This window comes from Triturus cristatus, chromosome 6, assembly GCF_964204655.1.
Source record: "Triturus cristatus chromosome 6, aTriCri1.1, whole genome shotgun sequence".
NCBI classification, from domain to species: Eukaryota; Metazoa; Chordata; class Amphibia; order Caudata; family Salamandridae; genus Triturus; species Triturus cristatus.
The window spans coordinates 1,329,503,226-1,329,529,523 of NC_140589.1; the positions used below are offsets into that span (position 1 = coordinate 1,329,503,226).

The window sequence follows — 26,298 nt, forward strand, 5'->3', positions numbered from 1 at the left end:
TGGCGATCTGAGTAAAATTCACATTAGTATTAGTGTATCTGTGCAAAGTTTATTTTCATATTATTATGCATGCAGTCATATAATTGCTTATATTCATCATTCTAAGAAGAAAGCTGCTGTTCGTACCCATCACCAATTTTCCATGCACTGCATTTGCTGTGGTGGCAGCCCATCTTCTGTGTGGGCAGGTGAGTATTCCTTCTGCTCTTTGTGTTTTTCAGTGCACCATCTTATAGAGGGTAAACTAGTGTTTGTGTTTCCAATGGAAAATCACAACCTGTATCAGCAGCATTCACTTTAAAGCCAAGAAACCAATGCAACATAACTAAACTATAACAGTTATGGCTACTATAACCTCTGCCTCACTGTTTTGTGGCTGGAGATTAAATCTGGTAGGCTTCATTCAACCGGCCAACACCTGACGTATTTGGAAAGGCTGTAGACGTCAAACCCAAAATCTGCCATGAAGGAAGTAAAGATTTGTGTTCTGTCGTGATGATACTACATGGTATGCCTTCAGGGGATATAACCTAGAGGCATAAAGTTTATGTTAAATAACAATTATGTTTACATCTTCTTCTGAAGCAGACCATGGGACAATGAGTAGCTAGTGAAACATGGAAACTTGACCCTTTCTCCGACTCCCATAAAACACTCGAGATGTCAGCACTAAATGATCAATTAAATTGAAGGTAGCCAAAAAATCTAACATGCCTTGAACTCATGAGTGCACCTTATACGGCTAAAGATGACCATCAGTTTTACAGGTTAGGGTTTGTGAGAAAGTAAGAACATAATTTATTATTAGGCAATAGAATTCTTATAAGTTGTGTCTTTTCCTCTCTCTCCGGGTTTCGGAGCTCGAGTTCTTTGCAGTCTTTCTTCCCTTGTTGTTAAGGGCCACTAAGTTCTCAGGACCTCTAGATACTTGCTTCTCAAAATAAAAACACAAAGTATGTGGTCTTTTGGCAATTTGATCTCTTATAGTCATTAATTCCTGTGTCCAGTATCTGAGTGAGTTGCCCTTTGTTTTCTGGGCTTGCAGACATGAGGCTATGTGGCTGGTTTATTTCACCTCATAGTATGATCTCAATCTTTATCATGCAGATTTATTTGCTGTTTTCCATATACTGATACCACACTTCTGCCCTCCTCATGCTACGCAACTTATGCACGTCCACTGGGGATGGAACATTAACTCCACCATTTCCACAAAGATTTTTCTGAGCTCACAACCCCTCCACGGATCATTGCAAATGGTTATTTAGCTTAATTCGCTCAAAGGTAGCTGGATCCGTAGTCATTAGGTTGGGGGTCCATTGCCAGACGTGCTGTCCTCCTCGGTTCCCGTTATCCTTCGGGCCTCACCTTGTCTCTCTCCTGCTGTTGTCTACAGTCCAGCACCAGCTTCCCAGCTCCTCCTGCTGGAACTCCTCCTGTTCCCTTATGGCAGTCTTAGATTTAGCGGTACAAAAGGGGGTGGTGATGGACGGAGCATCAGAACCAATCAAACACTCACACCCAGTCAACAGATCTGGGTTTGATCCATCACCGTTCTTTAGCCCACTCTGCCACCCCAGTTCAGACATGGCCATATGAAAATCAGTCTGACCCTGTGCCTCATGGGAACAGTCCAGCCCGAACTGCCAAGCCATGCCTTCCCTGGACCGGAAACAAGCTTCCTAGGACCGGTTTCTGGCATTACAGCCGTCCTCAGCCAGGCTTGCTTGAATCCAGTGGCAAAGTGAGCAAGGTACTCACGTCTGAGCATACCCTGCCAACTTATGGCGAACAAAGCGGTACAAAAGGGGGTGGTGATGGACGGAGTGTTGAACATTGCAAGCACTCACCCCCAGTCAACTGATCTGGGTTTAATCCATCACCGTTCTTTAGCCCACTCTGCCACCCCAGTTCAGACATGGCCATATGCAAATCAGTCTGACCCTGTGCCTCATGGGAACAGTCCAGCCCGAACTGCCAAGCCATATGCAATGTTCAGCACTCCGTCCATCATTTCCTTTGGTTTTAGTCTTAGATTTAGGCCACATATACTCCATTAGATCTGCGAGTGCATGCGCAGTACTGGCCCCAGGGCCAACTGCAGTTTGTGAACACGACCTGCAGCCAAAGGAAATGTGGCCACAGATTTGTAAAGGCCAATTTGCCACTGGTATATGTACCGCCCTGTTTACCTGAATCTGACCCTTTGTATCTATTTATCAATTGATACACCTATACAGCAGTAGACACTTCGGCAGCACAATTTCAGTGCGCCAATGGCATTTCCAACGACTTTGAATAAATAAGTGTTAGCGAGTTAGAACATTTGTTTATAACAAGATATTAATGTGCAGGGTACTTAGTTTTATGCAACTAAGCAGTTTCAAAATTATTGAGCATGTTAAGATTTACATATTAGTATTCAGGAAACTTAAGCTTATTAGTGTTTTTGGGGCACTATGATTAATTATGCTTAGTTGTAGATTGTAGATTGTTGATTTCAATGCCCTGACACATTTGGATCTCAGGAAAAAAACAAAACATGCTGTGGGCCCACCATCCATCTTTTACTTTGTATTCATTATGCATTTGTCTCCCAAAAAAACAACAGAAAAAAATGTGGCCAAAGCAATGGTAAGCATATCATCGGAATGCCATCTGAGTCGGATCATGAACGTTGGATAGGGGACGGCAGGGGTGGCAGCTGTCACACCTAGGCTTGTTTTCCAGGGATTTTTTCTTGCTGCCCTTGGCGAACAGAGGACCACGAATGTACTATTAGGAAGAGAAAGAGTCCTTTTTCCTTTTCCTTTTCCTGGTTCCCATTCTTTGCTCTTCTCTTAGCCTCTAACCTGCAGATAGACTGTAAAGGATGCCATTGGCCCAAAGAGTGCATCAAATCATTTCTGCTACTCCTTGTGCTTTGTTGAATCGCATCCATGGAAGAGTCTGGCCAGATAACTGAACATCACAGGGCAGTTTCTCTGACCAGGAGGTATAATTAAGAGTTGTGTGAGGCAAAGAAAATGTGGATTTGAAGCTGAAATCTGCACCTTTAATTAGTCACTGATATGCAAACGCTGCTTTTAGGCCTCACATAAAACGGGGTATGCGCTGTTTGTTGAGAGACATTTTGTTAGCTCACAGTGGGCTAAGAGCATGCCCATTGCTTACCACTGGTTGACTGTATTGTCACTCTTATTTGCTTGCTTCCTACTTGTTAGCTTTTGGGGGTATTAGTTTCTCTTCTTGTGTTTACCCCTCCCCTGGAGCATGGCCAAAGTACTTGCGTCTTTCCACTGTTTACGTTTTAGGAGCTAATTTTTTTTTAAGCACTCATAAGTGCCCATTTTTTCCAGTTGTCACCCTCATGTGCTTCTCTGCCCCTGCGTTGCGTGTTGCTCTCTCTCACCTGAGTGCTTCTGTCCCCCACCTGTGTTCATGTTGCCTCTATGTGAGCTTATGTGCCCCTCTGCGTCTTGGTCTCACCCACCTATGTTGCCTTCTCTCTTTCATGTGCTTCTTTGCCCCACCATGTTGCTCTTGTTCATCCGCATGATTCTATGCCCCCCGCTCTTCCATCTTCCACTCTTGTTTATTCATGTGATTCTCCCCGCCTCCTGCACCACATTGCTTTCTCTGGCCCGTGTGCTTCTCTGCCATTCCCCCCCCCAGCCTCTAGCCCCATCAACATTGAAAAGAAAAAAAAAACAGTGCAATAATGTGACTGCTGGGTTGTGTCCTTTTTCTAGGCCAGCACATGTGTATTTAGCGCCTATATGCATCTACAAAATAATATGGCCCAGTGGCTGAATCATTGTGCTTATTATTTTCTTTTTTTTTCATCTTTCCTTTATGCTGTACAGCATGAACAAAATACATTGGCAGAACCAATAGGTCTCTAAGGCAAGAACTAATGGCTTTGCCAGTGCTTTTTTGGTTTTGTTTTTGTGACGGCAAACGTTGCACAGAACGAGAAATACACATTTTTTATGAAAAAAACTAAACGGTGTCTCAAATTTAAAGTGGCCGTTTTTAATTTACTCCTTCAGTTATAAGAAAAGAAAGACATTGACTCACTGTTAACCTGTCTTTGTTCTGTTCATCTGTATTTCATTCAGGGGTGGAGATCACCGCGTGGAACTATACAAGGTATGTCAAGGCCACTTGCACTGTAAATCTATAGAAATGTGATAAAGAACTAATCTTTGACTATGTGAAATATGCTCCCATAATTTTATTATTTTTGCAAAGGGTTCTCCCTGAGTGACAAACCCTGTAACGCCTTGAAATGGAATGTGAACTTCTGCCACCGTGACTTCATTATGCTCTTGCTTTTAGCAGAAATGTTCGGCCATGGCTGTATTTTTTTTAACAACTGAACCACGGAGGGTGTGCTAAAATTCAGCTGGATGATTTTTCGGTCATCCATCACCAGAGGAAGTGACATCACTGGAATTTACATCATCCTCTGCACAGGAATTACATCACTGGTTTTCTGACAAAACTGTCTTTAAAAGAAGCCAAGCAAGAGATCTCATTTCCATCTTCACAGGAAGTAACATCACTAATTTCCCACCAAAACTGTCTATAAACACACATTCATCACAGCCAGACCAGCCTCTCAAAACTAGAACAGCTTCACTGAAAAGGACTGTAACACTGCTCTCAATATATATTGACCCTGACGCAGTAACAGCCTCCCCAAACCCATCAAGAGTTCCACAATTAGATCACCTCCTCCATTGACTTTCTGACTCCACTCAAACACAGCAATACAACAAAATCTAGAAACCGGGCCAGTTGGTACACAGTAGAGCTCAGACTGACGAAACACCACTGCAAACAACTGGAGCTCTAATGGATAATGGGCCAGGACAATGCAAACAGAAACATGTTCAAATCTGCCCTGAAACACTACCACCAAATGATCCAGACCACCAAATGCTCTGCTCTGGTGAAGGGCATCGATACCAGCGGCAACAGAAGCAAAATAATCTTTTCTAGCGGTCACCTCCAACTCATTCACCCCCTCCCAGGACATCTGCAACAATCTCTCTCAATTCATAAGGAACAAAATTACAGCAACTTCAACCTGCAGCCAAAATCGATAGGCCTCAGTAAACACCACCCGCACTTATACAAAGAACCAATACTAACCACATGGCTCCTCATTACCGCTGTCACCATGAAGGCCAAATCACTCAGGGGCCTCATCAGAACCCTACCCGCATAACGCCTACTCCAGTGGACTGCAACCCTTCAGTGCCATGCTCATTCCCATTCTGAATGCCTCCACCTCTTCTTCAACATCCCCAGATGCTTGGAAACATAAAGCTATCCTCCTATTACTGAAGAAACCCTTTGCAAACTCTTCAACACTTGCGAATTACAGATCGACCTCTCTGCGACTATTCCTGGCCAAAGTTGTTGATAAAATCATCAGTAGACGCCTCACTAAATATACTTCAACGACCGTAAACTCCTCAGTACCACTCAGTCTGGCTTCAGACCCAATCGCAGCACAGAAACTGCCCTTATACTGCCACTAATTTCATTCATATGACTCTGGACGAGGAGACTCCGCAACGCTCATTCTCCTGGTCCTCTGCAGCATTTTACACAATCTTCCACCCCATTCCTCACCCAACACCTACACGACATCGGAATCCAAAGACATGCACTCCGATGGGTTTACCCTTTCCTGGCTGGAAGGACCCGGTCATTCAACCTCGTACCGTTAGCCTCAGTCGCTTGTGACCTTATCTTTGGAGTTATTCAAGGATCCTCCCTACCCTATTCAATGCATACAACAGCCCTCAGCCAGCATAATCCGCATCAAAGATATCAATGTCCTCTCATACGCCAACAACAAACAACTCATTCTCCCCTTCAGGGACAAGATGGGCAGTACCCGGATTAAGTTCAATGCATATATGACTTAAATTGCCACTGGACGAAGGCCAGCTATCTGAAGCTGAACACCGACAAATCCGAAACTGTGATCTACAGGAAGAGCACTTCACTTAGGACTCCACCTGGTGGCCAGTAGAGCTAGGACCGACCACCACCATCCATGCCAAGACCTTCGGGATAGTCATCAACAGCAAATGTGACATGACCACCCAAGTCAATGCTGTCACCGCATCATGCTTCCACACTCTGAAGATGCTAAGGAAGATTTTCAAATGGCTCCCAATCCACCCCCGGAAACCTTCACACACGACCTCGTCACAAGTAAGCTGGACTACGGGAACACCATCAATGCTATGATCATCAAAATGCTGCAGCCCATTTAGAACTTGGAGGCCAGAATCACTCTCAACCTCCGACTCCGCAGTCACATCATAATACACCTGAAGAAGCGTCACTGGCTTACTATACACAAATGAGCACAATTCAAATTCCTTGCCCACACTTTCAAGGCACCACATAACAATGGCCTAGCATGCCTTAACAATCGCATCTGCTTTCACAAAACTTTCAGACACCTCTGTTCATTTGTACATCCCGGGATACACATAAGGAAAACCAGATTTGGCGGTCAGGCCTTTTTCTAAATCACTTCTAAAGCGTAGAATGACCTGCTGCTACACATAAGAACCTCCTCCTCTCTTCTTGAATTCCTGAAGATGCCAAAAACCTAGATTTCGAGTAGTCCCACCGGTCCGTAGGCTTGGCTAGACTTGCACCTGCTCAGCACCAGGATACCCTCCTAGTTGATAGTGTGCGCTAAATATGTGTATTACATAACACATTTTGCGTCTGCTTATGGCATTGATGTGATTGTCATGATTCTGGTTATGTTGGAACTAATTATTTCATGGCCCTGAAAATATAGTTACCAGGTAAAGGATTATGTTTTGTGAAACTGGATAATCCATTAGGAAAAAGGTTCTGTGCAACGTGTGAGCGGTCTAGGGTGTACCAAGTAGGTATCAGATTGCAGATTTAGTTTCAGATTCAAAGTTATGGGTGTTTAGGTGTCATGTAAATTGACTTAACTTTAACAAATTTGGCATGTTTTGTGCTAAAGCAGAGGATCTTGGTTTAACTTAGGAGGAGGGAAAGTTTTTATTTGACATCGACCATAGTACTTACCTATTATTCTAAAGATAATCTGAGTGATTGCTTGAGTATTTGACATATGTTCCAAATGTCAGGGACTGTCCGGGACTATGTCGGGAACACCATCAGAGACTTGGGCAAGGACTGGGACCTGGGTAGAAAACGTACACAGAAAGAGGAGTACAGGGCTGCTCAGGATCACACAGGAAGTTAGAGGGGAAAAGGGATTCAAAGGGGAAGCCTGTACAAGTGAACAAGATGGCTAAGACTCAAAGGATGGGCACTCAAGAGAAAATTTAGCATTCAGAATAACTACACCCAAGAGGACGTGCAGACATATACACACACAACAACATTAACAATAAAGGGAATGTGGGGTAAAGCACTCGGGAGCTCCACACGGTAAGACTGAAGCTCAGTAAGTTCCTCACCCACAATTGCTGTTACAGATATTGATGGCAAATACCCAAATATAGGATATACATGCAAAGGCAGGGTCTGTGGAGCTGATACCTATGGTGATGTTATAAGTGTAACTCAAAGACAATACAGTGAATAAGAAACACCACCTAGGTTGTCAGCTGTGCCCACAGATCCTGCGATCAAACAGGAACACGCAAGGCAGTAACAGCAAGGGGGTATTACTAAATACAAGCACAATAGACAAGAAGCTAGCAAGGAGGAGTGCTTAACAGGAAAGGAAGGAAATCACAGGGCACACTTGGCAGAAAGCAAGCAACAAACATACAAGGTAATAGAAGCAAGACAGCAGGAATAGAAAGGCAGTAAACTAGGAACTGGAACCAAGGAAATGGGAAGAAAAGTAGGGACTGGAAAAGGATATACAGAAGGGGAGGCTACAAGGGTATACAAGAATAGTGCTGTTCAGGAATTAAGAAAGCAAAGTAGCACCGAAAGCTATGCTAAAGCAGGAACAAGAATTGAGCAAAAGTTGAAGAGTCAAGGCAGCACTGTAGGCAGTGCTAGTTCAGGACCAAGGGAAACTGCTGCAGGTTAGGAACAAGGAATGCTAAGGCTCAGGATCAAGGTTGCACTGCAGGCAGTGCTAGTTCAGGAACAAGAGAAACGTATGCAGTTCAGGAACAAGGAATGCTAAGGCTTAGGAGTCAAGGTAGCACTACAGGCGGTGCTAATTCAGGAACAAGGGAAACTGCTTCAGCTCAAGAACAAGGAATAACTAAAGCTCAGGAAACACTTGAAACCAGGATAGCAAAAGCTCAGGAAGCACTGGAAACAAGGGTCAGTCTCACCGGTACACAGCTACAATGACCAACCCTGGACTGAAAGGAGCTGGGGCTTAAAAGAGCTCACAGTAATCACATGCATCAGGTGTGAGCAGGCTAGCAGCAGCCAGCCACAAGTGAGCTGAATTCCTCCACACATCCTTGGCCTGCAGGGGTTGAGACGAAGCAGTGAGCAGGGAATTCTAGGTAACAGAGTGTCAAATTAGCAGGCTGGCTTCAAGCATGAGCAGGCTGGCTTTCATAAAACCCGGCATGGTTTGGGAATGGATGTTAATTCCCAAATAGTGATCAAATGGATGGATTTCAGGACATGCATGCAGAGGAGTATCTGGAAGCTTATTAGAACACTGGAAAGTCACACTATGCACTCCTCTGGTGGTGGACACGAGAATGCAGGAAGCGAATCGTGACACCAAATCACTGGCCACAGTTCTGAGACCTTAGCTCAGATACAAATGCAGCCACCAGAGCAGCACTCTTGAGATTTCCAGTCTGTTTAGGTCTCGCCTAACCAGTACTTGTGCTATCTCTTCGAGACATACTGTAATCAGGTATGGACTTTAGGCTCTGCCCATCTTTACAATTGGCTCCTCTTCCTGTCCTTTGTAAATAATGGCTTTTGATTGGTCAATAGGCTTAGTAGTCCTTCGTTGGTACCTCCCTCTCTCCTGTTGTTTCCTCCCATGAGGACAGCACCTCTTACATAAGCCCTTACTCTCTAGCTTTCATTAGCAGTTAGGCAGAACTATTTACTTAATTAATGTCTTGCTGAAGCAGGCATGACATGCTGTCTGAGCGCATAGCAATGGCGGGCTCTTCTTTTCTATCCAGCCACACACAGCACTGCCTCGTGACCAACACCTGCATATATACACAAATGCTGCTCTTTATATGTAATTGCATCTTAGGGCTGGTAGTCTCATAGGCATTTGCCACAACATAATAACATTTACAATTTCAGCCCTCAAAATCCCTCACACTATTCTTTTTCTCCCAGTAGTGTGTCGTCAATGTATCAGCACTTTGGAACTGGGAGTTGATAACATGGAATGTTGTAAGAGAACTCTACCTGTATCTTCCTTCTACCTGCTCCCAGGCCTTCCGCATGCAGGAGCTCCATTGAGACACATGAATCCCTCCTAGAGCCCATCAAGTTCTGTGCCATATATTCGCTACAAATCTGTCCATCGTTTGACTTAACACCGGGCAGTAAGTGCCTACTTGTTTGTCGGTCCACTGCTGCTCAAATTCTTTCCTAGGTGAAGTGCGTCACCCTGGCACATTTCTTCCCTGTGATACCTCCTTTGCGAATGACCTGATGGAAAGGGCAACCAACTGCGGCTACTTAGGTTTCAAGCTCGAGGCATGCAGATGCAGGGAGCTATACGTAGAGCTCACACGCATGAATCATAGTGCGTGTACCCAATGCGCGACCAGCCATTTTTTGTCTATGCTGTTTCGCTGTTAAAATTGCTTGTGACTTTGGGTAGATGCCAGTGCCGGGTTTCACTTGACCTGCCATCAGTTTGCAAGATGTGTAAATTGTCTCCTGTCACCAGAGTCATGGATCGACATTGCATAACTATAATTGGTTGCCATTACCATGTTCAAAAGTGTCCAGAAATGTCAGGGAGATCTTTTCAATTTGCGGTACCGCTGTTGATGACGGGTGCCATAGTGTTGTTACTGCAAATTTCTGATAATTTATCTCTTTTGAGTATCTACCAGACTATTTTAAACTAGTTTTGCGTACAATAAAACTGTATATCATCAGTTTTCAATAATATAATTGCATTACAGTGTTTTTTAAAGCTATACATTTCTTCTGCCTCCCCCATGCACCCCACAACGACCTCATAAACATTTCATTCTTCATTTTTATCCTGGGATCACCACTTTCTTCTTCTTTTCTCCACCTGGGTACCATTCTTTTTCTGCTCCTGAAGTACACGGCCCTCTTCTCGGCCTTCACTAGGCGCCTTGACATGTCTTCCTGCCCACACATGGGGTCCACCAAAACAGTTGGCAGTCTTCGAAGGGTAGAGAAGAAAACGGCACATAACCCCTCCAATCCCTACATAAAAACAAGCAAAACCTGAAACCTGTTAAAGGAAAATAACTCAGAGCAAAGAGTACTTACAAAAACAAACAGACAACGCCCTAACGTATGCTGACAAGTAGATGTGCAGACTTTAGTAACAACCATGATGGTAAACCAACCACAGACATAATGGCCATTCAATAACTGATACACATAGCCACTATTACAACAAATGCTTTTCTAAAAAAAAAAAAAAAAACAGGGCCTCCCTTTTAACTGCACCATGAGTGAAACCACCAGATGTCACTGTACTTAGGGTGTAGCATCTACACTATGCATGTCATGCACAAGGTATGGAGACTTTTCTTGTGGCTACAGTCTCAAAGCCTACATTTCTACCTACCTCCCTTAAGCCCCCTTATCTTTGAACTCAGGGGATTTGGATTGAATAAGGGCACATTCATTATTCAAATCCTAAAAAGATCAACGATAAAAAAATTAAAACTAGTAGAGATATCCAAGAATTATGCAGCTGTGAACATTGGCGAAATGCTGAAATGAGGAGTAAGAGTGCCAACAATTAGTGTGGTTCTGTACTGTGCTTCATGAGTGTGCTTCTGGGCATAAGTGTACAGAGGGTGGGCACTGGTAAGTGAAGAGTAAAGTTGTATCCATAGTGAATGTCCCTTAATGTGCAATAAACTGGTGCGTAATTATAGAACCTTTGTCATAGAAGAAGGAGAGGTAGGAGAGTCAAGAAGACGTATTTTAGGGTTGGTGGTATCTTTTTGCTCTACATCAGTGTGTCCCCATTCTGAAAGAGATCTCTAGGTGTATATTCCTCACCTTTTGAATATTCCCCAGGCGTCGGCCTGGATCCGCAAACCTCTCTGTGCTCCAGAAGGTGGCATCTTGGGGCTCCGCACTGACCGTAGTTCATCTCTGGAAATGATGTGTGTGGTCTATATAAGTGCCATTTCTGTGTGCTAAATGTCCGATCCTTTCGTTCTGCACTACCAGACCGGATCCGGAACTCCCTCTTGTCTCTCCTAGACTCTTACCTCAAAATTTCTTCCAATGTGCAAGGGATGCCACCCCCTTAAAGACAGGTTTCAAGCCCTGTAGGTACTGTCCCAAATAAATGTCTGTGATGGATCCCCATCAGGCATGCCTAAGGTGAAACCATGGCTCCAAGGCCTGTGGCAACTGCGCCATTGAATCCAAAGGCCACCAGAGAACAAAACTCTGTTGTCAAGCATAAAAAAACTCTGTTACCAAGCATTAAAAAAGTTCCATTCCACGTCCAAGGCCTGCTCTCGGTCCCGTTCCCGGTCCCTTAGTCGACAGAGCTCATCCACAAGTCGAGCTTCGCCTTGCTCCAAGTCCTCATGTAAGAAACACAACAAATTAAAACAGGATTCCACTCCCTTGTGCCACTCGCATTTGCCTGACCAAGCATTGGAGCGTTGCCACCCTCCTCGATCCTGCTCCTCCTCCTTTAGTTAGCCAAATTCTGAGCCGATCCTGCAACTGGTCCTGGCACAATCTTTCCAGGGCCTTCAGCCAAGCTGCATTACATGGAAGACATCCATCTTTGGATACCTTCCAACTCCCTCTGATGTGCCTTCGAGCTCCAAGAAGCTGAGAGATCTTCCACCTGGTGTACCACCGGTGAGTTCACCCTGCCTGCCAGCTGGACCCTCTGCACTTGTCTTACCTCCGTCTCCTCTGCCAGTGCCGCTACCCAAGCCGGCCCCGGACAAGTTGACTTTGATGCTGATTTGGCCACTTGAAGAAGAGGCCCTGATTTTTCTCTCTGACACCGAGCCACCGCTAGTCCAACCTTGACCGGCGCCATGCCCAAATCCACCCGAGACACTGTTTCCCCTACTTGACTTACCACACACTCAAGACCACTCTTTGTATTCCCTTTTTGGGATTGGTTCCGATAATGTCTGTGACCTGGGTGATGAGTTCACTCAGCCATATCTAGTTAACTAATGGTACGAGAACTTGCAGGACGCTGGTGGTCTCTATAGCTCCATGGACAAGTCTTTTTTCTCCCCCTGGACCAGCCACAATGGATTCAGCTTCCTACGCCATGGTAATGTGTAGAATGGCTAAATTGTGTGCACACCAGCTCTCCACCTTTGGAGGTTAAGACCAATGTCTTAGCAGAAGTACTCCAGCCGGGGCAAACATTTCCTAAGGCCCTTCTTCCCTTTAACGATTCTTTGAAGGACATCTTATTGGGGGCATGGGCCAAAGAATGCGTTAGCCCCTCCATCAATAGACAGATTGCCAGGTGCCAAGGGAATACTCATAAAGTGAGGAATCTGCGACTAGATATAGTCTCTACCAGAAGAGCGTTATCAAAAGTTAGTAGCTCTTTCCTTTGTTCAAAACGTTGATGCAGCACTTATTCACAGGCTTCAGGTAACACAATTGCAGTTCTGCTACTTTAATAACTGTCAATGATTGCGCAAGTGATGTCTTTACTTTTTTTGTTATTTTTTGCAGGTACTGAGTACACTTGGTTACCATGTCATCGCTTTTGATTATCGAGGTAAGATCCACACTGGTGGTAACATGAAATCGAGCTTCGGTTGCTGTTTGCCTGTTATCTTCCTTTTAAAATGCTTCCTTTTATTATGACTTAGTTACAAAGCTGTTGACAGTTATTTTCTTCTGTTTTTAAAAATTCTGCTGGTTTTCCATTTACAGTCTATTTGATGGATATAGCAGGGTGCTTTGCACCAGTGCGAGCACGCCCATGTTTTCTAGTGTTGATCCGCCATTATCGACTTTCATAAACCAAACTTCTAACATACTACCATAGATTAAATACTTCAGATAATGGATAGTGCTCCTGACACCTGGAATTCAAGAAAATGAAACCTCAATCCCCCTCCTAAACCAATACATGGGTGATAAAAATCTGAAGTGTAAAGCTAAGCCAGAGGAAATTGTAAAATATATTTCGTGCATATATTCGGCCAAGCCAACCACAGTGAGAAATCAACACACAAGTTGTGCACTGTCTGAGGTGCAAACCTTTTTTGAAAATGTTTTTAAGGAATTGGCAGTTCTTCTCCTGAAAGGGTTTCTGCAGTACGCAGTCCTCAACACGTGTGCTAGTGTCCCAAGATTGTGTTGGATAAGTAAGGTGTAGGCTACCCAGGTAAGATCCTGACCTTTCACCACTTTCCTCCTCTCTTAAGTGCAGGCAGTGTTAGCTCCGCATAGCACACATGAAGAGATAAGTTTTGGGTCACCAAGTTTGTCTGACACTGGTTGCCAGCATATTGGTTTTACTACTGTTTTTGTAAAGCTTTTGTAAAGCTTTCCCACAAAAACATTTAAAACGAGCATTGGCACAGCCAATAGGTCTCACCTATGAGTTAGCTATTGACTTTGCCAATATTTTTGTAGCCATGTTGTACAGCAGTGCAGAGGCTGTGCAGCATGGCTGAAATAAAAAAAAAACAACATGACGTTGCCAGCATTGGCTGTGTCATATTGCCTTCGTTTTTTACTGCTGGTGGGCTAGAAAGGCGACAGGATGCAGCATGGAGGGATGGAGTGTGGGGGGAGCAGCACAATGGAAAATGTGGGGAAAAATGCTGTGAAATGAGAGGGAAGTGCTGGGGGCAAGCTGACAACAATAGAGGTTGGGAGGGAGGGGCTTGGGGACAAGCTGACCGAACAAATGGTAGAAGGGAGTGGCTGGGAGCAAATCTAACGACAAAAGAGGGTGGAAAAAAGAGCCTGGGGACAAGCAGGTGTACAGAGGAGGGTTGGTGGGCAAAAAGAACACAGAAATTGGGATAGTACACGAGGAAGACAATACAAAAACACACATTGGCAGAGTGCTTAAGCACAAATAAAAAGCATGGCCTAAAATATTGCGTAGTGGAAGAACACAGTAAGTAATGTGTCCATGCTCCAGGGGAGGGACAAGTACATAAAGAGGAAGGAACCCAACGGCAGTTGACCAATAAGAAGTACGGAAATTAGACTGATAATGAAGCCTAGCAGTTGTAAGAAATGAGCGGCCTCCAAACCCACTGTTAGGTAACACTATATCTCGAAGAGATAGCACATGTGCTGTGTAGGAGAGACATAGAAAATGGCTACCTGTTCTTGCTCAAGCGTGCAGACACACAGGTGGCCATCTTTGAATGTTATTTGCAATAAAGCTTTCCAAAAACATTAAAAAAAATATTTGCACATGGATGCCCATACATGCACAAGGGTAGCCATTTTGAAATTTGCTGGAAGCCCATTTCAAAACATGGTGGCCACAAGTGGTAAATGTGGTATGTGGCAATTGCCCATTGTCTGGGGAGCTGCTGAGCCTCTGCCAAGTGGGAGAGAAGTAAAACGAGCATTTACAATGCAATAGGTCTCGCAATTGCGAGATTTTGAGCTATTGGCATTGTAAATGGCAATGCCTTTTATAATATAAAAAGGCATTGTTATTTAAAATACCAATAGGTCAAAAGCAAGACCTATTGTATTGCAGAGCACTGTTTCCCAGAAGCGGGCACCACACTCACCATTTTTAAAGGAAACAAAGCGCGATGTCCCTGAAGCGGGTGCCACACTCAACATTGCAGTTAAAAAAAAAAAATGAAACTGAGCGCGGTGTCCCTAAAGCGGGCGCCACACTCAACATTGTACTGTGAGTGCTGTGGGGGTAGGGGGCAGCCACTTTTAAAGTTAGAGGGGCATAGAGCTCCTTAAGAAAAGCAGCCACCATTGTCCTGTGTGGGCACGCACAAATAAAAAAAGCAGCCGACATTGTCCCCATTAGTCAAGAAACAAAATAGTGCTCACCGTCTTCTAACGCAGACCGTGTAACAAGCCAAGTAAAAGGTCCAGTCGTTATGGGAGGTAACAAATGCAGACAGGGAAGTACCAAGAAGGGACTAACAAGCCTATTTACGAATCAGAAACCCGCTTTTATGAAGGTCAATGACACAAGCCAATGACAAATGTGGGCGGAGAGTGGGCAGGGCTTCCAGTACATACTCCATTACAGCATGCCTCGCAGTGCAAGCAGCGCATGCCTCTAATCTCGATCTAAAAATTCTAGCCATCAGTAACTTAGAGAAGTAACCTCAGACAGTGAATCTGTCTGGTGACAGGTGCAGAAAGAAATGAACCTGTGCCAGCCAGACATATTGCCCAGAACTGGCGAAGTTCCAGTTTCCAGTTTGCAATGCAATAGGTCTCGCATTTATGAGAGTTTGAGCTATTGGCATTGTAAATGACAATGCCTTTTATTAAGTGTTGTTTTTAAACCAGATAAATAAAAGGCATTGTCATTTATAATGCCAATAGCTTAAATTCTCGCAAATGCGAGACTTACTGCATATTTTCTTAAAAATGTAGTTGATTTCCTAAACAGGAATAAATAGCATATTAAAATTACAAATGTTGTAAACAATAACTGAGTGTGTCACAGGCCCTCACTCTAGCGATACTTCAGCCCAGCTCACTATGGTCCCTGGGCCGCTCCGAGGCCGCTAGAAGCCCCATTCCCTTGCCCCCTTAGGCTGTGCAGGGCCCAGGATTGGCCTCGCCCGAATGTGGCTGCTGCAGCCCGGCCTGACCTCTGAGTGACTCCTCGGCCGGAGCGGGCACCCTTTGTTCCCGGAGTACAGTAAACACAGCCTCAAACCCCAGCAAACTCTCCGTGCAGGGACCCCAGAGCACACCCACCGATCTCCACACTTCATTTTCTTTTAATTGGAAGGTTCTCCTGCCTCCCCCTGACACAAGCCTTGAATGGCCCATCTCACCTGTAGGAAAGCCATTAATTAGCTCTCCCCCTTTGTCCTCTCTCCCGCCGTCATATCGCTGACATTCCTACATTATCTCAAAAGCATTTATCATCTTGGGCTCTCTTTTGTTACCCGCCCTCCTCCGTACCCATGGATGGGCACAATCTCCTGATGAGGCCCTCTATAGAGTTGTCTGTCACGTGCCACACCGGGCGGGACCACCACTATAAAACAGCGGATACAGGGTGGAACCGTGAGATGGACTTTAAAGGACCCACGCGACTCTGGTCACCTGGCCTGCAGGCGCGTGTCATGTTTGATGAAACGTGGAGGGGTCTGCAAAGTCCTCAGCCAATTGAATCTGAGAAGTACCGCTGACACACATAGGATGCATCATATCTCCTAAAAAGTAATCCAAGTATTGCAAAAATACATCTAAAGAATACGTAAACTATAAAGATTTCTCTGGTCCTGTTTGTCATTAAGATGTCCATGTTACAAATGACAGTGCCTGACCTGCAACCCCAAGAGAAACAGGGCAGATGAAACAGGATACAGTAGATCAGGTGTGATGTCATTTCAGTGTGTTGTTAAATAACACTATGGAAAACCTGCGGCACCCACCCACTTCTCTGCATACAGAAACCCCAAACTGGCACCCCCACTTAAATTATGTGACAAGATGGTCACTCTGTATACTTGCTCGCATGTGCCCTTGTTGCATCTATGTGCTCATTGGAATTGTATGTCAGCCCAGTATTCTTCTAAAGTCATTCTTTTTATGTCCGCCACCTTCATTGTTTAAAGCGCTACTTCACACTCAGTGGTCAGCGCTATATAATCCCCCTAAATAAATAAATACATGGAACTTGTACAGAGGGTCTGCTTTTATAGAAATATATGCCCTCTGTTCCAGAAAAAACAAGCCCTAGAAAAAAAACGACAGCACTCCCAAGGGAAGATAGTTTGTGCGGGAAGGGTCGAGTTCACGCTATACAAAATTGCATGGCTCTCTTAAAACTGAAATGCCAGCGGTAGAGGTCTGCGAATGGAAATTCATATACAATTTTGCCAACATCACTCCCCAGATTTATTGCTAGTGGTCCCGTAATGCCGAGTAGGCCTCGATCTGCCGATAGACCCAACAGCAATCCAGGAGTAACATGCGGCCTAGGTCAGAAGTTTTAACGCAAATAGTGGCAGCAAGACAAGATGTAGAAAACAAGCACAAGCACGCGCGCTTCGCGCGGCAGCAGGGGGAGAGAGGCGGGGGCCTGCGCGATTCACTTGCGGCGCCGCGATAATTGATAACATATGGAACCAGCCGCTCGCTCCCGCAAGTGAATCTCCAGACGTGCACGTCTCCAAAGCGATCGCTAAATGTCTTTTTGCCTAAGCAGCGCATTAGCGCTGCGTAGGCGAGACCTACAAAATTAAAAAACGGCGAAGGTTCCATTTGAATTATTTGAGCTTAGTGTCTGCTGGACAGAGGTGGTAGTGTGTGGCTTTGTGGAAATTCAATGCACTACTTGGGAGAAACCTGTTGTGCATCCCAGTGGAATCCGTGAATGTTCATTTCCACAATCAGATGGTTGTACATCACCCCTCACAAAATGCAAAGAATTAAACTGGTTATTGAGCACCGCAAACAAATATATGCTCTAACATAGCAGTATAGTCACAGTTGCCTACATCTCAAACACCGCTTAATTTATTTCAGAAAATGTGTAGCTAGCCTACAGCGTGGGTGTCTTCTAACATTGGAGTAAGAACACCTGTGCATTACTGTAGCGCTGATTTCTGAATTAATGTGGACTTGGAAAGACATTGACTGGTCCGTTTGAATTTGGTGCAGGGGGATCGGGTAAGGGGGTTGCTGGTGAAGATATGGAGGAGATGCAGCCAAGTCAGGAGGGCAGCGCTCTGGAAATAGACGCAGTTAATATCTCGTCATACCCATACTGTCACTGCTCTCTCACGGTTTACGAACAAGATGCCCAGGGGTGTGGGCATACAGAAGTACCCTTTGAGGCCTTTTCAGTAATGGAGCGAAGGTTGGAGACAGGTAACCTTCCGTATAGTTTAACTGCCATTTAGGTTCAAATATCAGCTATTTATGGACAAGACACACACGCTGATCAATCAAATGGTGAATTCGTCTCATTTTTTCTGGGGGACACCAGGCTACGGTGTGGTCTGTAAGGCTGGCCACAGAACAGCCTGGGCCTTGGACGAAGAGTCTGTTTCCATTTAGTGCATGTGTTATCTTCAGCATTAATGACGGGCGCTGCCCCCATGGCCACATAAGAAAGGCCACAAGGGGCATGTTTATGGCTGCAGTTTAGAGGCGAACAAAGGCCTTTGGAAGATAACACAGAATGCCAGACACCACTCATGGGCCCTTGTACGATAGAGGCAATCGCTTGCAAGTCACCAGGCAACCAGGTCTGTGGACTATTATTAAAAGAACAAGCATTTGAATGCAATTGTGGCACTCATGCTTTAGCTGTAAATATCTTAAGCTAAAGCACGGGTGCCCTGATTGGTTTGAAAGTAAGGTAATAGAAAAATACATTTTGTTCTATTTCTTTACTTTTAAAGCAATCGAGGCACCGCACTTTAGCTTAAGATGTTTACAGCCAAAGCAAGAGTGCCACGATTGTAATCAAAGTAAATCAAGAGAAACAAGCGCTGGTCACATGCCGCACCCGGCACACCAAAAAAAAAAAGAGAAAGCATGTGAGTGGTGCGCGCCGCGCGCACTGCACTAATTAACAAGTGCAGCTGTTTTCGGGAGTGGTGCGTGCCTGCGCAGTCTTCACTTTTCAAGCACTGCACTCGTGCTTGTGGCGCACCGCTGCTTGCTGCAAGGTGGATGCCACCACAAGCACGAGTGCAGTGCTTGAAAAGTGAAGACTGATGGCTAAAGGCCCTCCTAGTGCAGCGCATATATATATGTAGGTAGTTCTAGTTAGGACCTTGTTTCTATTCAAAACGCGTTTTTTCTTTTGCCAAAATCTTCATGAAATTTTCAAAACGAATGGGGCCCTCAGGTCAGATTCAGTCTTAAAGATTTCGGGGTGATTCGTCAAGAGGGGGCCGAGAAAAAAGGGGGGTCCTAAAATGCGTTTTCTCAATGTTAAGTTCCATAGAAAACTGTTGACGCAGCTACAGCCCGAACTGCAGAACGGAATTACACCAAATTTGGCAGAAAGGTAGCTCATGGCCCAGAGTTCACACTTTTTGTTAAATGGTATAAATCTGTTCAGTAGTTTTTGAAAAATTAAATATTTACAGATATACAACAGGGGACATGGATGATCTGAGAACGCTCGCGATCTTGAGCCTTTCAATCTGATTGCCTGCCAACAGTTCCAACCAGGAAGTGTTTGCAGCCATCTTGTGACTCGGTTCAACCGAGTCACATGAAAAAAGGTGAAAAAATGTGGGCAGGGTAGAAACACCCTGAACCCCTAGGCCTGCTCAGGGAGTCCCACAGGGACCCTGAGGGCCAAAATAAGCATTTCTAAAAACAAATTAGGCGGGATTCATGTAGGGTCCACAAATCCCGGCGAACCCACCTCCCCCCCCCCCCCCCCCCCCCCCCCCCCAAAAAGGAAGCACGGTCTTACGAGCCTCGTTTTCTTGAAGCGCCCGGGTGGGCCAGGTCCTGGGGGCAATGCTTAATTATGATGCGGGGGCACCCCGGGGACCACCACATTCCTGGGGCTTTTGTAAAGAAAACTGCGTGGGGTGGGGCACCTGCCCCCCCCCCACGCAGCCCCAGGGACCACCACCTCCCCGGAGCAATATTCATGAAATGGGAGGGAGACGCGGCCCCCTGCAGCCCTGGCCACCTCCCCGGGGCTCTTTTTCAAATTAAAGTGTGGGGGGGCTTGAGCCCCTCTATGCTAATGATATGCAGGGGGCTACGCGGCCCCCCCCCGCAGCCCTGGGGACCGCCACCTCACACGGGGGCTTTTTAAAATAACATTTGTGGGGTGGGGTGGGGCTCCTGCGCCCCACGCAGCCCTGGGGACCACCACCTCCATTGGGCTATATTCATGAAATGCAGCCCCCGCAACACCGCCCACTTCCCCGGGCTTTTTCAAAAAATGAAACTGTGGTTGGGGTTGAGCCCCTCATACAGCCCTGGAGACACCACCTCCCCAGGGCGTTAATTATTAAGGGCGGGGGGCCACGTGCTCCCCCCGCAGTCCCGGAGACCACCACCTCCCCAGGGTTTAAATGTGTTGGAGGGGGGCCACGCAGCCCCCCTCTTGGAGCCTTCCATGGCCCTGGGGACCACCACTAACCCCAGGGCCAGCTGCACCCCGGGACATTGCAGTTTGCTATGGCTTAGCGTGAGCATTGCTCTGACCATGCAATAGCAAACTTCTACTTCCCTTCATGGAAGCGAGGGCAGGAAAACTGGTCTCGCTTCCATGAAGTGAAGCAGAATTGCTTTTGGGTAAAGGGAGTTGCATGTTAGCAGCTCCCTTTGTCCAAAAGCAATGCCAGCTACGCAGGAGGCAGGGAGCCGGCAGGGGCCGCGGGGGTCCCCACAAAGAGACCAAGCCCCGGGGGATGGGATCCCCGGGGGCGAAAATGGCGTGGGGAGGGGGGTCACGCAGCCCTCCTCCTTTAAAATAAATATTAAAATTAATAAATGGCCAAGACCCGGGGAACAGGGTCCCCGGGGCTGAAAATTGCCCGAAGAGGCGGGCTGCTCTGCCCCCCTCCCTAAAAAAATCAGCCTTTGGAGGGCGGCCGCATGACCCACCTACCCTTTTTTTAAAAAAAAGCAAAACATAGCAAGGCCCAGCCCCGGGGGATGGGGTTCCCGGGGCATAGATTGGTCTCGGGGGGCGCAAGGCCCCCTTCCTGTTTTTTTTTTAAATGGCTCAGGCCCTGGGGGATGTTGCCCCCAGGGCACAAAAAGTATTCAGGGAAGGGGGGGCCACACAGCCTCTCTTACCAAGCAGGGCAAAAAAAACAGAAGCTGGCAACTCGCCGGAGGCCTCGCCCCCTCCCTGCATGACTCTACAAAACGCGGCTTCTGGTGCACTTTGAGTTGGGGGTTGAAGTCCCCTTCAATGCTGAGGGTCCTTAGGGGTCAACTAGTCCACCAGGTACCTCCAGTAAGCCCCACACAGTGGGATTGCTGAGAAGGGGTAGGAGGCCATGCCCCTTTTTACACCACTCTGCAAACGCGCACTGATAGCGGGGCGATGAGGTCCCCTTGTGTCCTGAGGACCTCAGGACTAAAGTGGACTTCATCCCTCAAGCATTAGTGCGCCAGGAGCCATGTTTGCAGAGTGGGGTAAAAAGGGGGCGTGGCCTCTGATTACCTCTCAGCAATCCAACTGTCTGGGGCTTACTGGAGGTAACAGGAGGGCTCGTTGGCACCCACAGACCCTCCCTTCAAGAAGCAAGGGGTCTTCAGCCCCCAACCCAGAGCGTGCCAGGTGTCGTGTTTGCAGAGTGGTGGAGAAAGGGGGCATGGCCTGCAACCATCTCTCAGCAATCCCACTGTGTGGGGCTTACTGGAGGTAACAGGTAGGCTAGTTGGCCCCTAAGGACCCCCAGCAGTGAAGAGGACTAAATTCCCTAACCAAGAGTGTGGCAGGAAGTGCGTTTTCAGAGTGGTGGGCAAAGGGGGCATGGCCTGCTCTCAGAACTTAGCAATCCTGCTGTGTGAAGCTTACTGGAGGTAATAGGAGGGGTAGTTGGCCCCCAAGGATTTCCTTGGTGGTCAACTACCCTATCTGTTACCTCCAGTAAGTCCCAAATAGTGGAAATGCTAGGATGTCTTCGAAGGCCACTCCTCCCCTTTGTCCACCACTCTGCAAACTCGCCTCCTGGCATACTAGTGGTTGGGGGTGAAGTCCACTTTACTCCTGAGGGACTTTGAGGGCCAAGAAGCCCTCCTGGTGCCTCCTGTAAGTTCTACGCAGCGGAATTCCTGACTGCTGGTCTTAGGCCCAGCCCCCTTTCTCCACCACTCTGCAAACGCAACTACTAGTTAAAGAAGCATTTGCAATGCAATAGGTCTCGCATTTGTAAGAGTTAGAACTATTGGCGTTGTAAATGGAAAAGTTTTTTACTAATGTTTTTTGTAGTGGATGTACGTTGTGTGTAGTGGAATTATGTGGTGTGTTGTGCAGTGAAATTATGTGGATAGAACGTATGTGGATTTAGTGTATAGGAATTATGTACAGTGGGATTATGTGTTATGGAGAGCAATTATGTGGTATGGTAGTCTGTGTTGTGGAGTGGTAACCTCAGGTTTAGTCTTCCTCGTTTCCATAGAAGCTAAACTATAAACTTAATCAGACACAAAAAAGAAGGAAACACTGAGGAACACTTCTGAACCTAGTCAGAGGAATGAGCAGGGCCACTGGAATTATGCGACTGTTCGGCTGCACCGATATTCGCATAATTATACATTTGCCACATTTGCCACATAATCCATCCCCTGCCACATAATCTGCAGATTTGAACCAAAAAAACCTTGTTTCTAGCTCAAACGGCCAAAAAATGCAGCAAGTGTTACAGCATGGTGGAAGGCACTTTGAAAAGCTGGAATGGTCACATGTTACTTATTGCTAAATGTAAGTGTTAAATTGGTACTAATCGTGCACAAACCTCTCTTGCTTGTTTCTGCGCCTCTCTTGCCTCTTTCTGCATTTCTCTTGCCTCTTTCTGCACATCTCTTCCACTTTCTGCACCCCTCTTGCTTCTTTCTGCACCTCTCTTGCTTCTTTCTTCTGCACCTTTCTTTCTGCACATCTGTTGCTCTTTTCTGCACTTCTCTTGCCTCTTTCTCTACCCTCTTCTCTCTTTCTGCACCTCTCATGTCTTCGTGCACCTCTCTTGCCTATTTCTGCACCTCTCTTGCCTATTTTTGCAACTCTCTTGCTTCTTTCTGCACCTCTCTTGCTTCTTTCTGCACTTCTTGTGCCTCTTTCTGCGCCTCTATTGCTTCTTTCTTTCTTTCTGCACTATACTTTCTTCTTTCGGCACCTCTCTTGCTTCTTTCTGCACTTCTTGTGCCTCTTTCTGCGCCTCTATTGTTTCTTTCTGCACTTTACTTTCTTCTTTCAGCACCTCTCTTGCTTCTTTCTGCAGTTCTCTTGCCTCTTTCTGCACATCTGTTGCCAGTTTCTGCACTTCGCTTGCCTGTTTCTGAACTTCTCTTGCCAGTTTCTGCACCTCCCTTGCCTCTTTCTGCACCTTTCTTGCCTCTTTCTGAACTTCTCTTGCCAGTTTCTGCACCTCTCTTGCCTCTTTCTGCACCTTTCTTGCCTCTTTCTGCACCTTTCTTGCCTCTTTCTGCACCTCACTTGCCTCTTTCTGCACCTTTCTTCCTCTTTCTGCACCTCTCTTGCCTCTTAGCATTTAAAAAACGTAAGAAATTCACTGAAAAAACACAGGTTTCAGGGACGTTATAGTTAGGCTGTAAAATGTAAATGTAAATCCAACCGCCCTGATAAAAGGCTGCTGATTACGAGCGCCTAATCGGGTAAAGAATCTCTCCTGAGGCGGAAGCCGGGAGATCACGCTGCACCTTTTAAAATTGTTGTGTCACTTGTTTATCTGTGTTTTTAAAATTGCACACCTCCTGAAGCACTTTTGGGGCAGATGCCCGATCTCCACTGAGAAGCACAGCCGATTTTAACGCTGTTGCTAAATCCGAAGGCAAACAAACCCGAGCTGCCGCCATCGCAGGCCACGCCCCCTCGAGGCCACGCCCCCTACATTCCTCAATAAAATGTGCATTTGCCGGAAGCGCAGCGGACCAGCGGGAGCGCCGTTTGCGCGCCGAAGGCTGGCCCGCGCCCAGTGCCAGTCCCCCTGCCCCTCGCTCTCAAACCATCACCTGGACCAGGAACCAACTTCTTACTTTTAGACTAGGCACTTGCTCTCCCACGGTCTGCTGTTGCACGTCGGATTTGGAAAAATCCTCCTTTAACTGCGCTCAATGTAACTATTCTATTCCCATGATGCGGAAACGGATTCCTCAAGCTCGGTTACCTGCTAAACCGTTGCTTTCGCCCAGTCTATAGGCAGCTCTAGTAAACTGCCGCTCCCTGCCCGCGCACTCAGCAGACATATGGCTCTTGCTGGATACTAATAAATGGGACGTACTTTTCCTTACAGAAACGTGGCTTAAAGATTCCTCTAAACCAGACATATATTTGGCCATTCCCACTGGCTATCGCCTGTTGGGAGTTAATCGTGCCAACTCCAAATCTGGAGGAGGCCTTGCTGTTATTGCTAAGTCCCACTTTATTATTAACATAAACAAAATTCCCAACCTGGGGCTCATTGAAGCTATGTATTTCACAATAATGGACTCCGCCTCTACAATCTTTGCTGGCATCCTGGTTTATAACCCTCCCTCCGCTTCTGCCGCATCCCTCAGCACCCTGCTACACTCAATTGCAGATTTTTCCCTTAAACACTCGTATTTTACAGTGTTGGGAGACTTCAATCTCCACGTTGACAATCCTGCCTGCACCCAAGCCTCATCGCTGCTCTAAACCTTACAGGGCTTGACCCTGTCTCAGCTTATAGAGGGTCCGACCCATAAAGCAGGTCATACACTTGATCTTATTTTTTCGAACCACCCTGGCATCTCCTCTCTCCCCTCCGTACCCCTCACGTGGACAGACCACTTCCTCCTCCCTTTTGAATTCAACTTCCCCTCCCTGCCCCCCCCCTATTGCATGAACAGAGAAATACGACGCAAATGGTCCAAAGTTACCAGTGAGGCCATTAAGACCTGTTTGGACTATCATTTTAATCCATTGGAAGACCTGGACAAGGAAACAGCGAGATTTAATTCTGCCCTCTCTTCTGCATTTGACAGTATCTCCCCCCTGGTCCCTTTGACTTCCTTCAGATCTCGCCCATCTGCCCCCTGGTTCTCCTCCACACTGAGAGAGGAAAAGAGCAGATGCAAACAGTTGGAACGAAAATGGCGCAAGTCCTACGACCCTATCAGCAAATCAGCCTATAAAACGGCATTAAATAAATTTCAAAAACTTAAGAGGTCCACAATGAGAGCTTACTTTTCTAAAATTATCCAACAGGCGGAGAATTCCTCAAAAACCCTCTTCACTATCGTTAAGGATTTTGTGAATCCGCCTGCCTTGAAAGCCCAATCTTCTCCCACACAGGGTCTCTGCAACGGATTATCCGATTTTTTCCAGGACAAAAAATCATCAAACTTTCAGCTTCCTTTGAGCCCGTACCTTCCAGCCCCCAGCTGGGTCCATCAGACACCCAGCTCTGCTCTTTTAATTCCTTTGCTGAGCTGACCTCTGATTCAACCCTGTCACTTTTAAACCTGGTGAAGACTGGATCTCCTTTGGACCCAGTTCCGGCGAAAGTGATGGTCAATCTAGCCCCTGTTTTAATCAACCCTCTCCTCGCTATATGGAACTCTTCTTTGAATCATGGCCATTTCCCTTCAGTTTGGAAACAAGCCAGGCTGCTTCCTATTCTAAAGAAACCAGATGCAGATCCTTCCCAATTTAGCAATTACCGTCCTATCTCCCTTCTACCTAAATCTGCTAAAATTCTGGAGAAAGTGGTCCAGAAACAACTGGCCCTTTATCTAGAAACTAACCAACTGCTGCATGATTCACAGTCCGGTTTTAGAACGGGATACAGTACTGAGACTGCTTTGCTAGAGGTATCGGATACCATTAGGGAATCGGTGGACAGAGGCGAGGAGGCCATGCTAGTCCTCCTGGACCTGTCCGCCGCATTCGATACCGTGTCTCATGATATCCTGGTGACTAGGTTGCAGCAGTTGGGGATCGGAGGCACAGCCCTGGCCTGGATCAAATCATTTCTCTCAGGGAGATCTCAAAGGGTACTTCTCCGTCCTTTTGAGTGAGAAGACAAACCCCTTCTTTGCGGGGTGCCTCAGGGCTCTGCCTTGAGCCCTCTTTTGTTTAACGCGTATTTGGGCCCTCTTGCCAGGGTAGTCGAATCGTGGGGAGTCAGGGTGGTCTCTTATGCTGATGATACCCAGTTTATTTTTTCTTTCAGAGACCATTCTGACTCGCATTTTTCCAACTTTCGAAACTGCCTTGGCAACATCTGCACCTGGATGGCTTCC

At 46.4% G+C, this 26,298-nt stretch overlaps 1 protein-coding gene across 2 annotated transcripts in view; it reads left to right on the forward strand.

Annotated features, from left to right (window-relative positions):
- Positions 1-26,298, forward strand: part of ABHD12 (abhydrolase domain containing 12, lysophospholipase) — a 487,344-nt gene that overhangs the window by 346,235 nt on the left and 114,811 nt on the right. For both annotated transcript variants that reach the window (XM_085612333.1, XM_085612332.1), the window contains 2 exons: positions 4,122-4,152; positions 12,895-12,940. In XM_085612333.1, the coding sequence (XP_085468459.1) occupies positions 4,122-4,152; positions 12,895-12,940 (77 nt within the window). The remainder of the gene's footprint in view (positions 1-4,121; positions 4,153-12,894; positions 12,941-26,298) is intronic.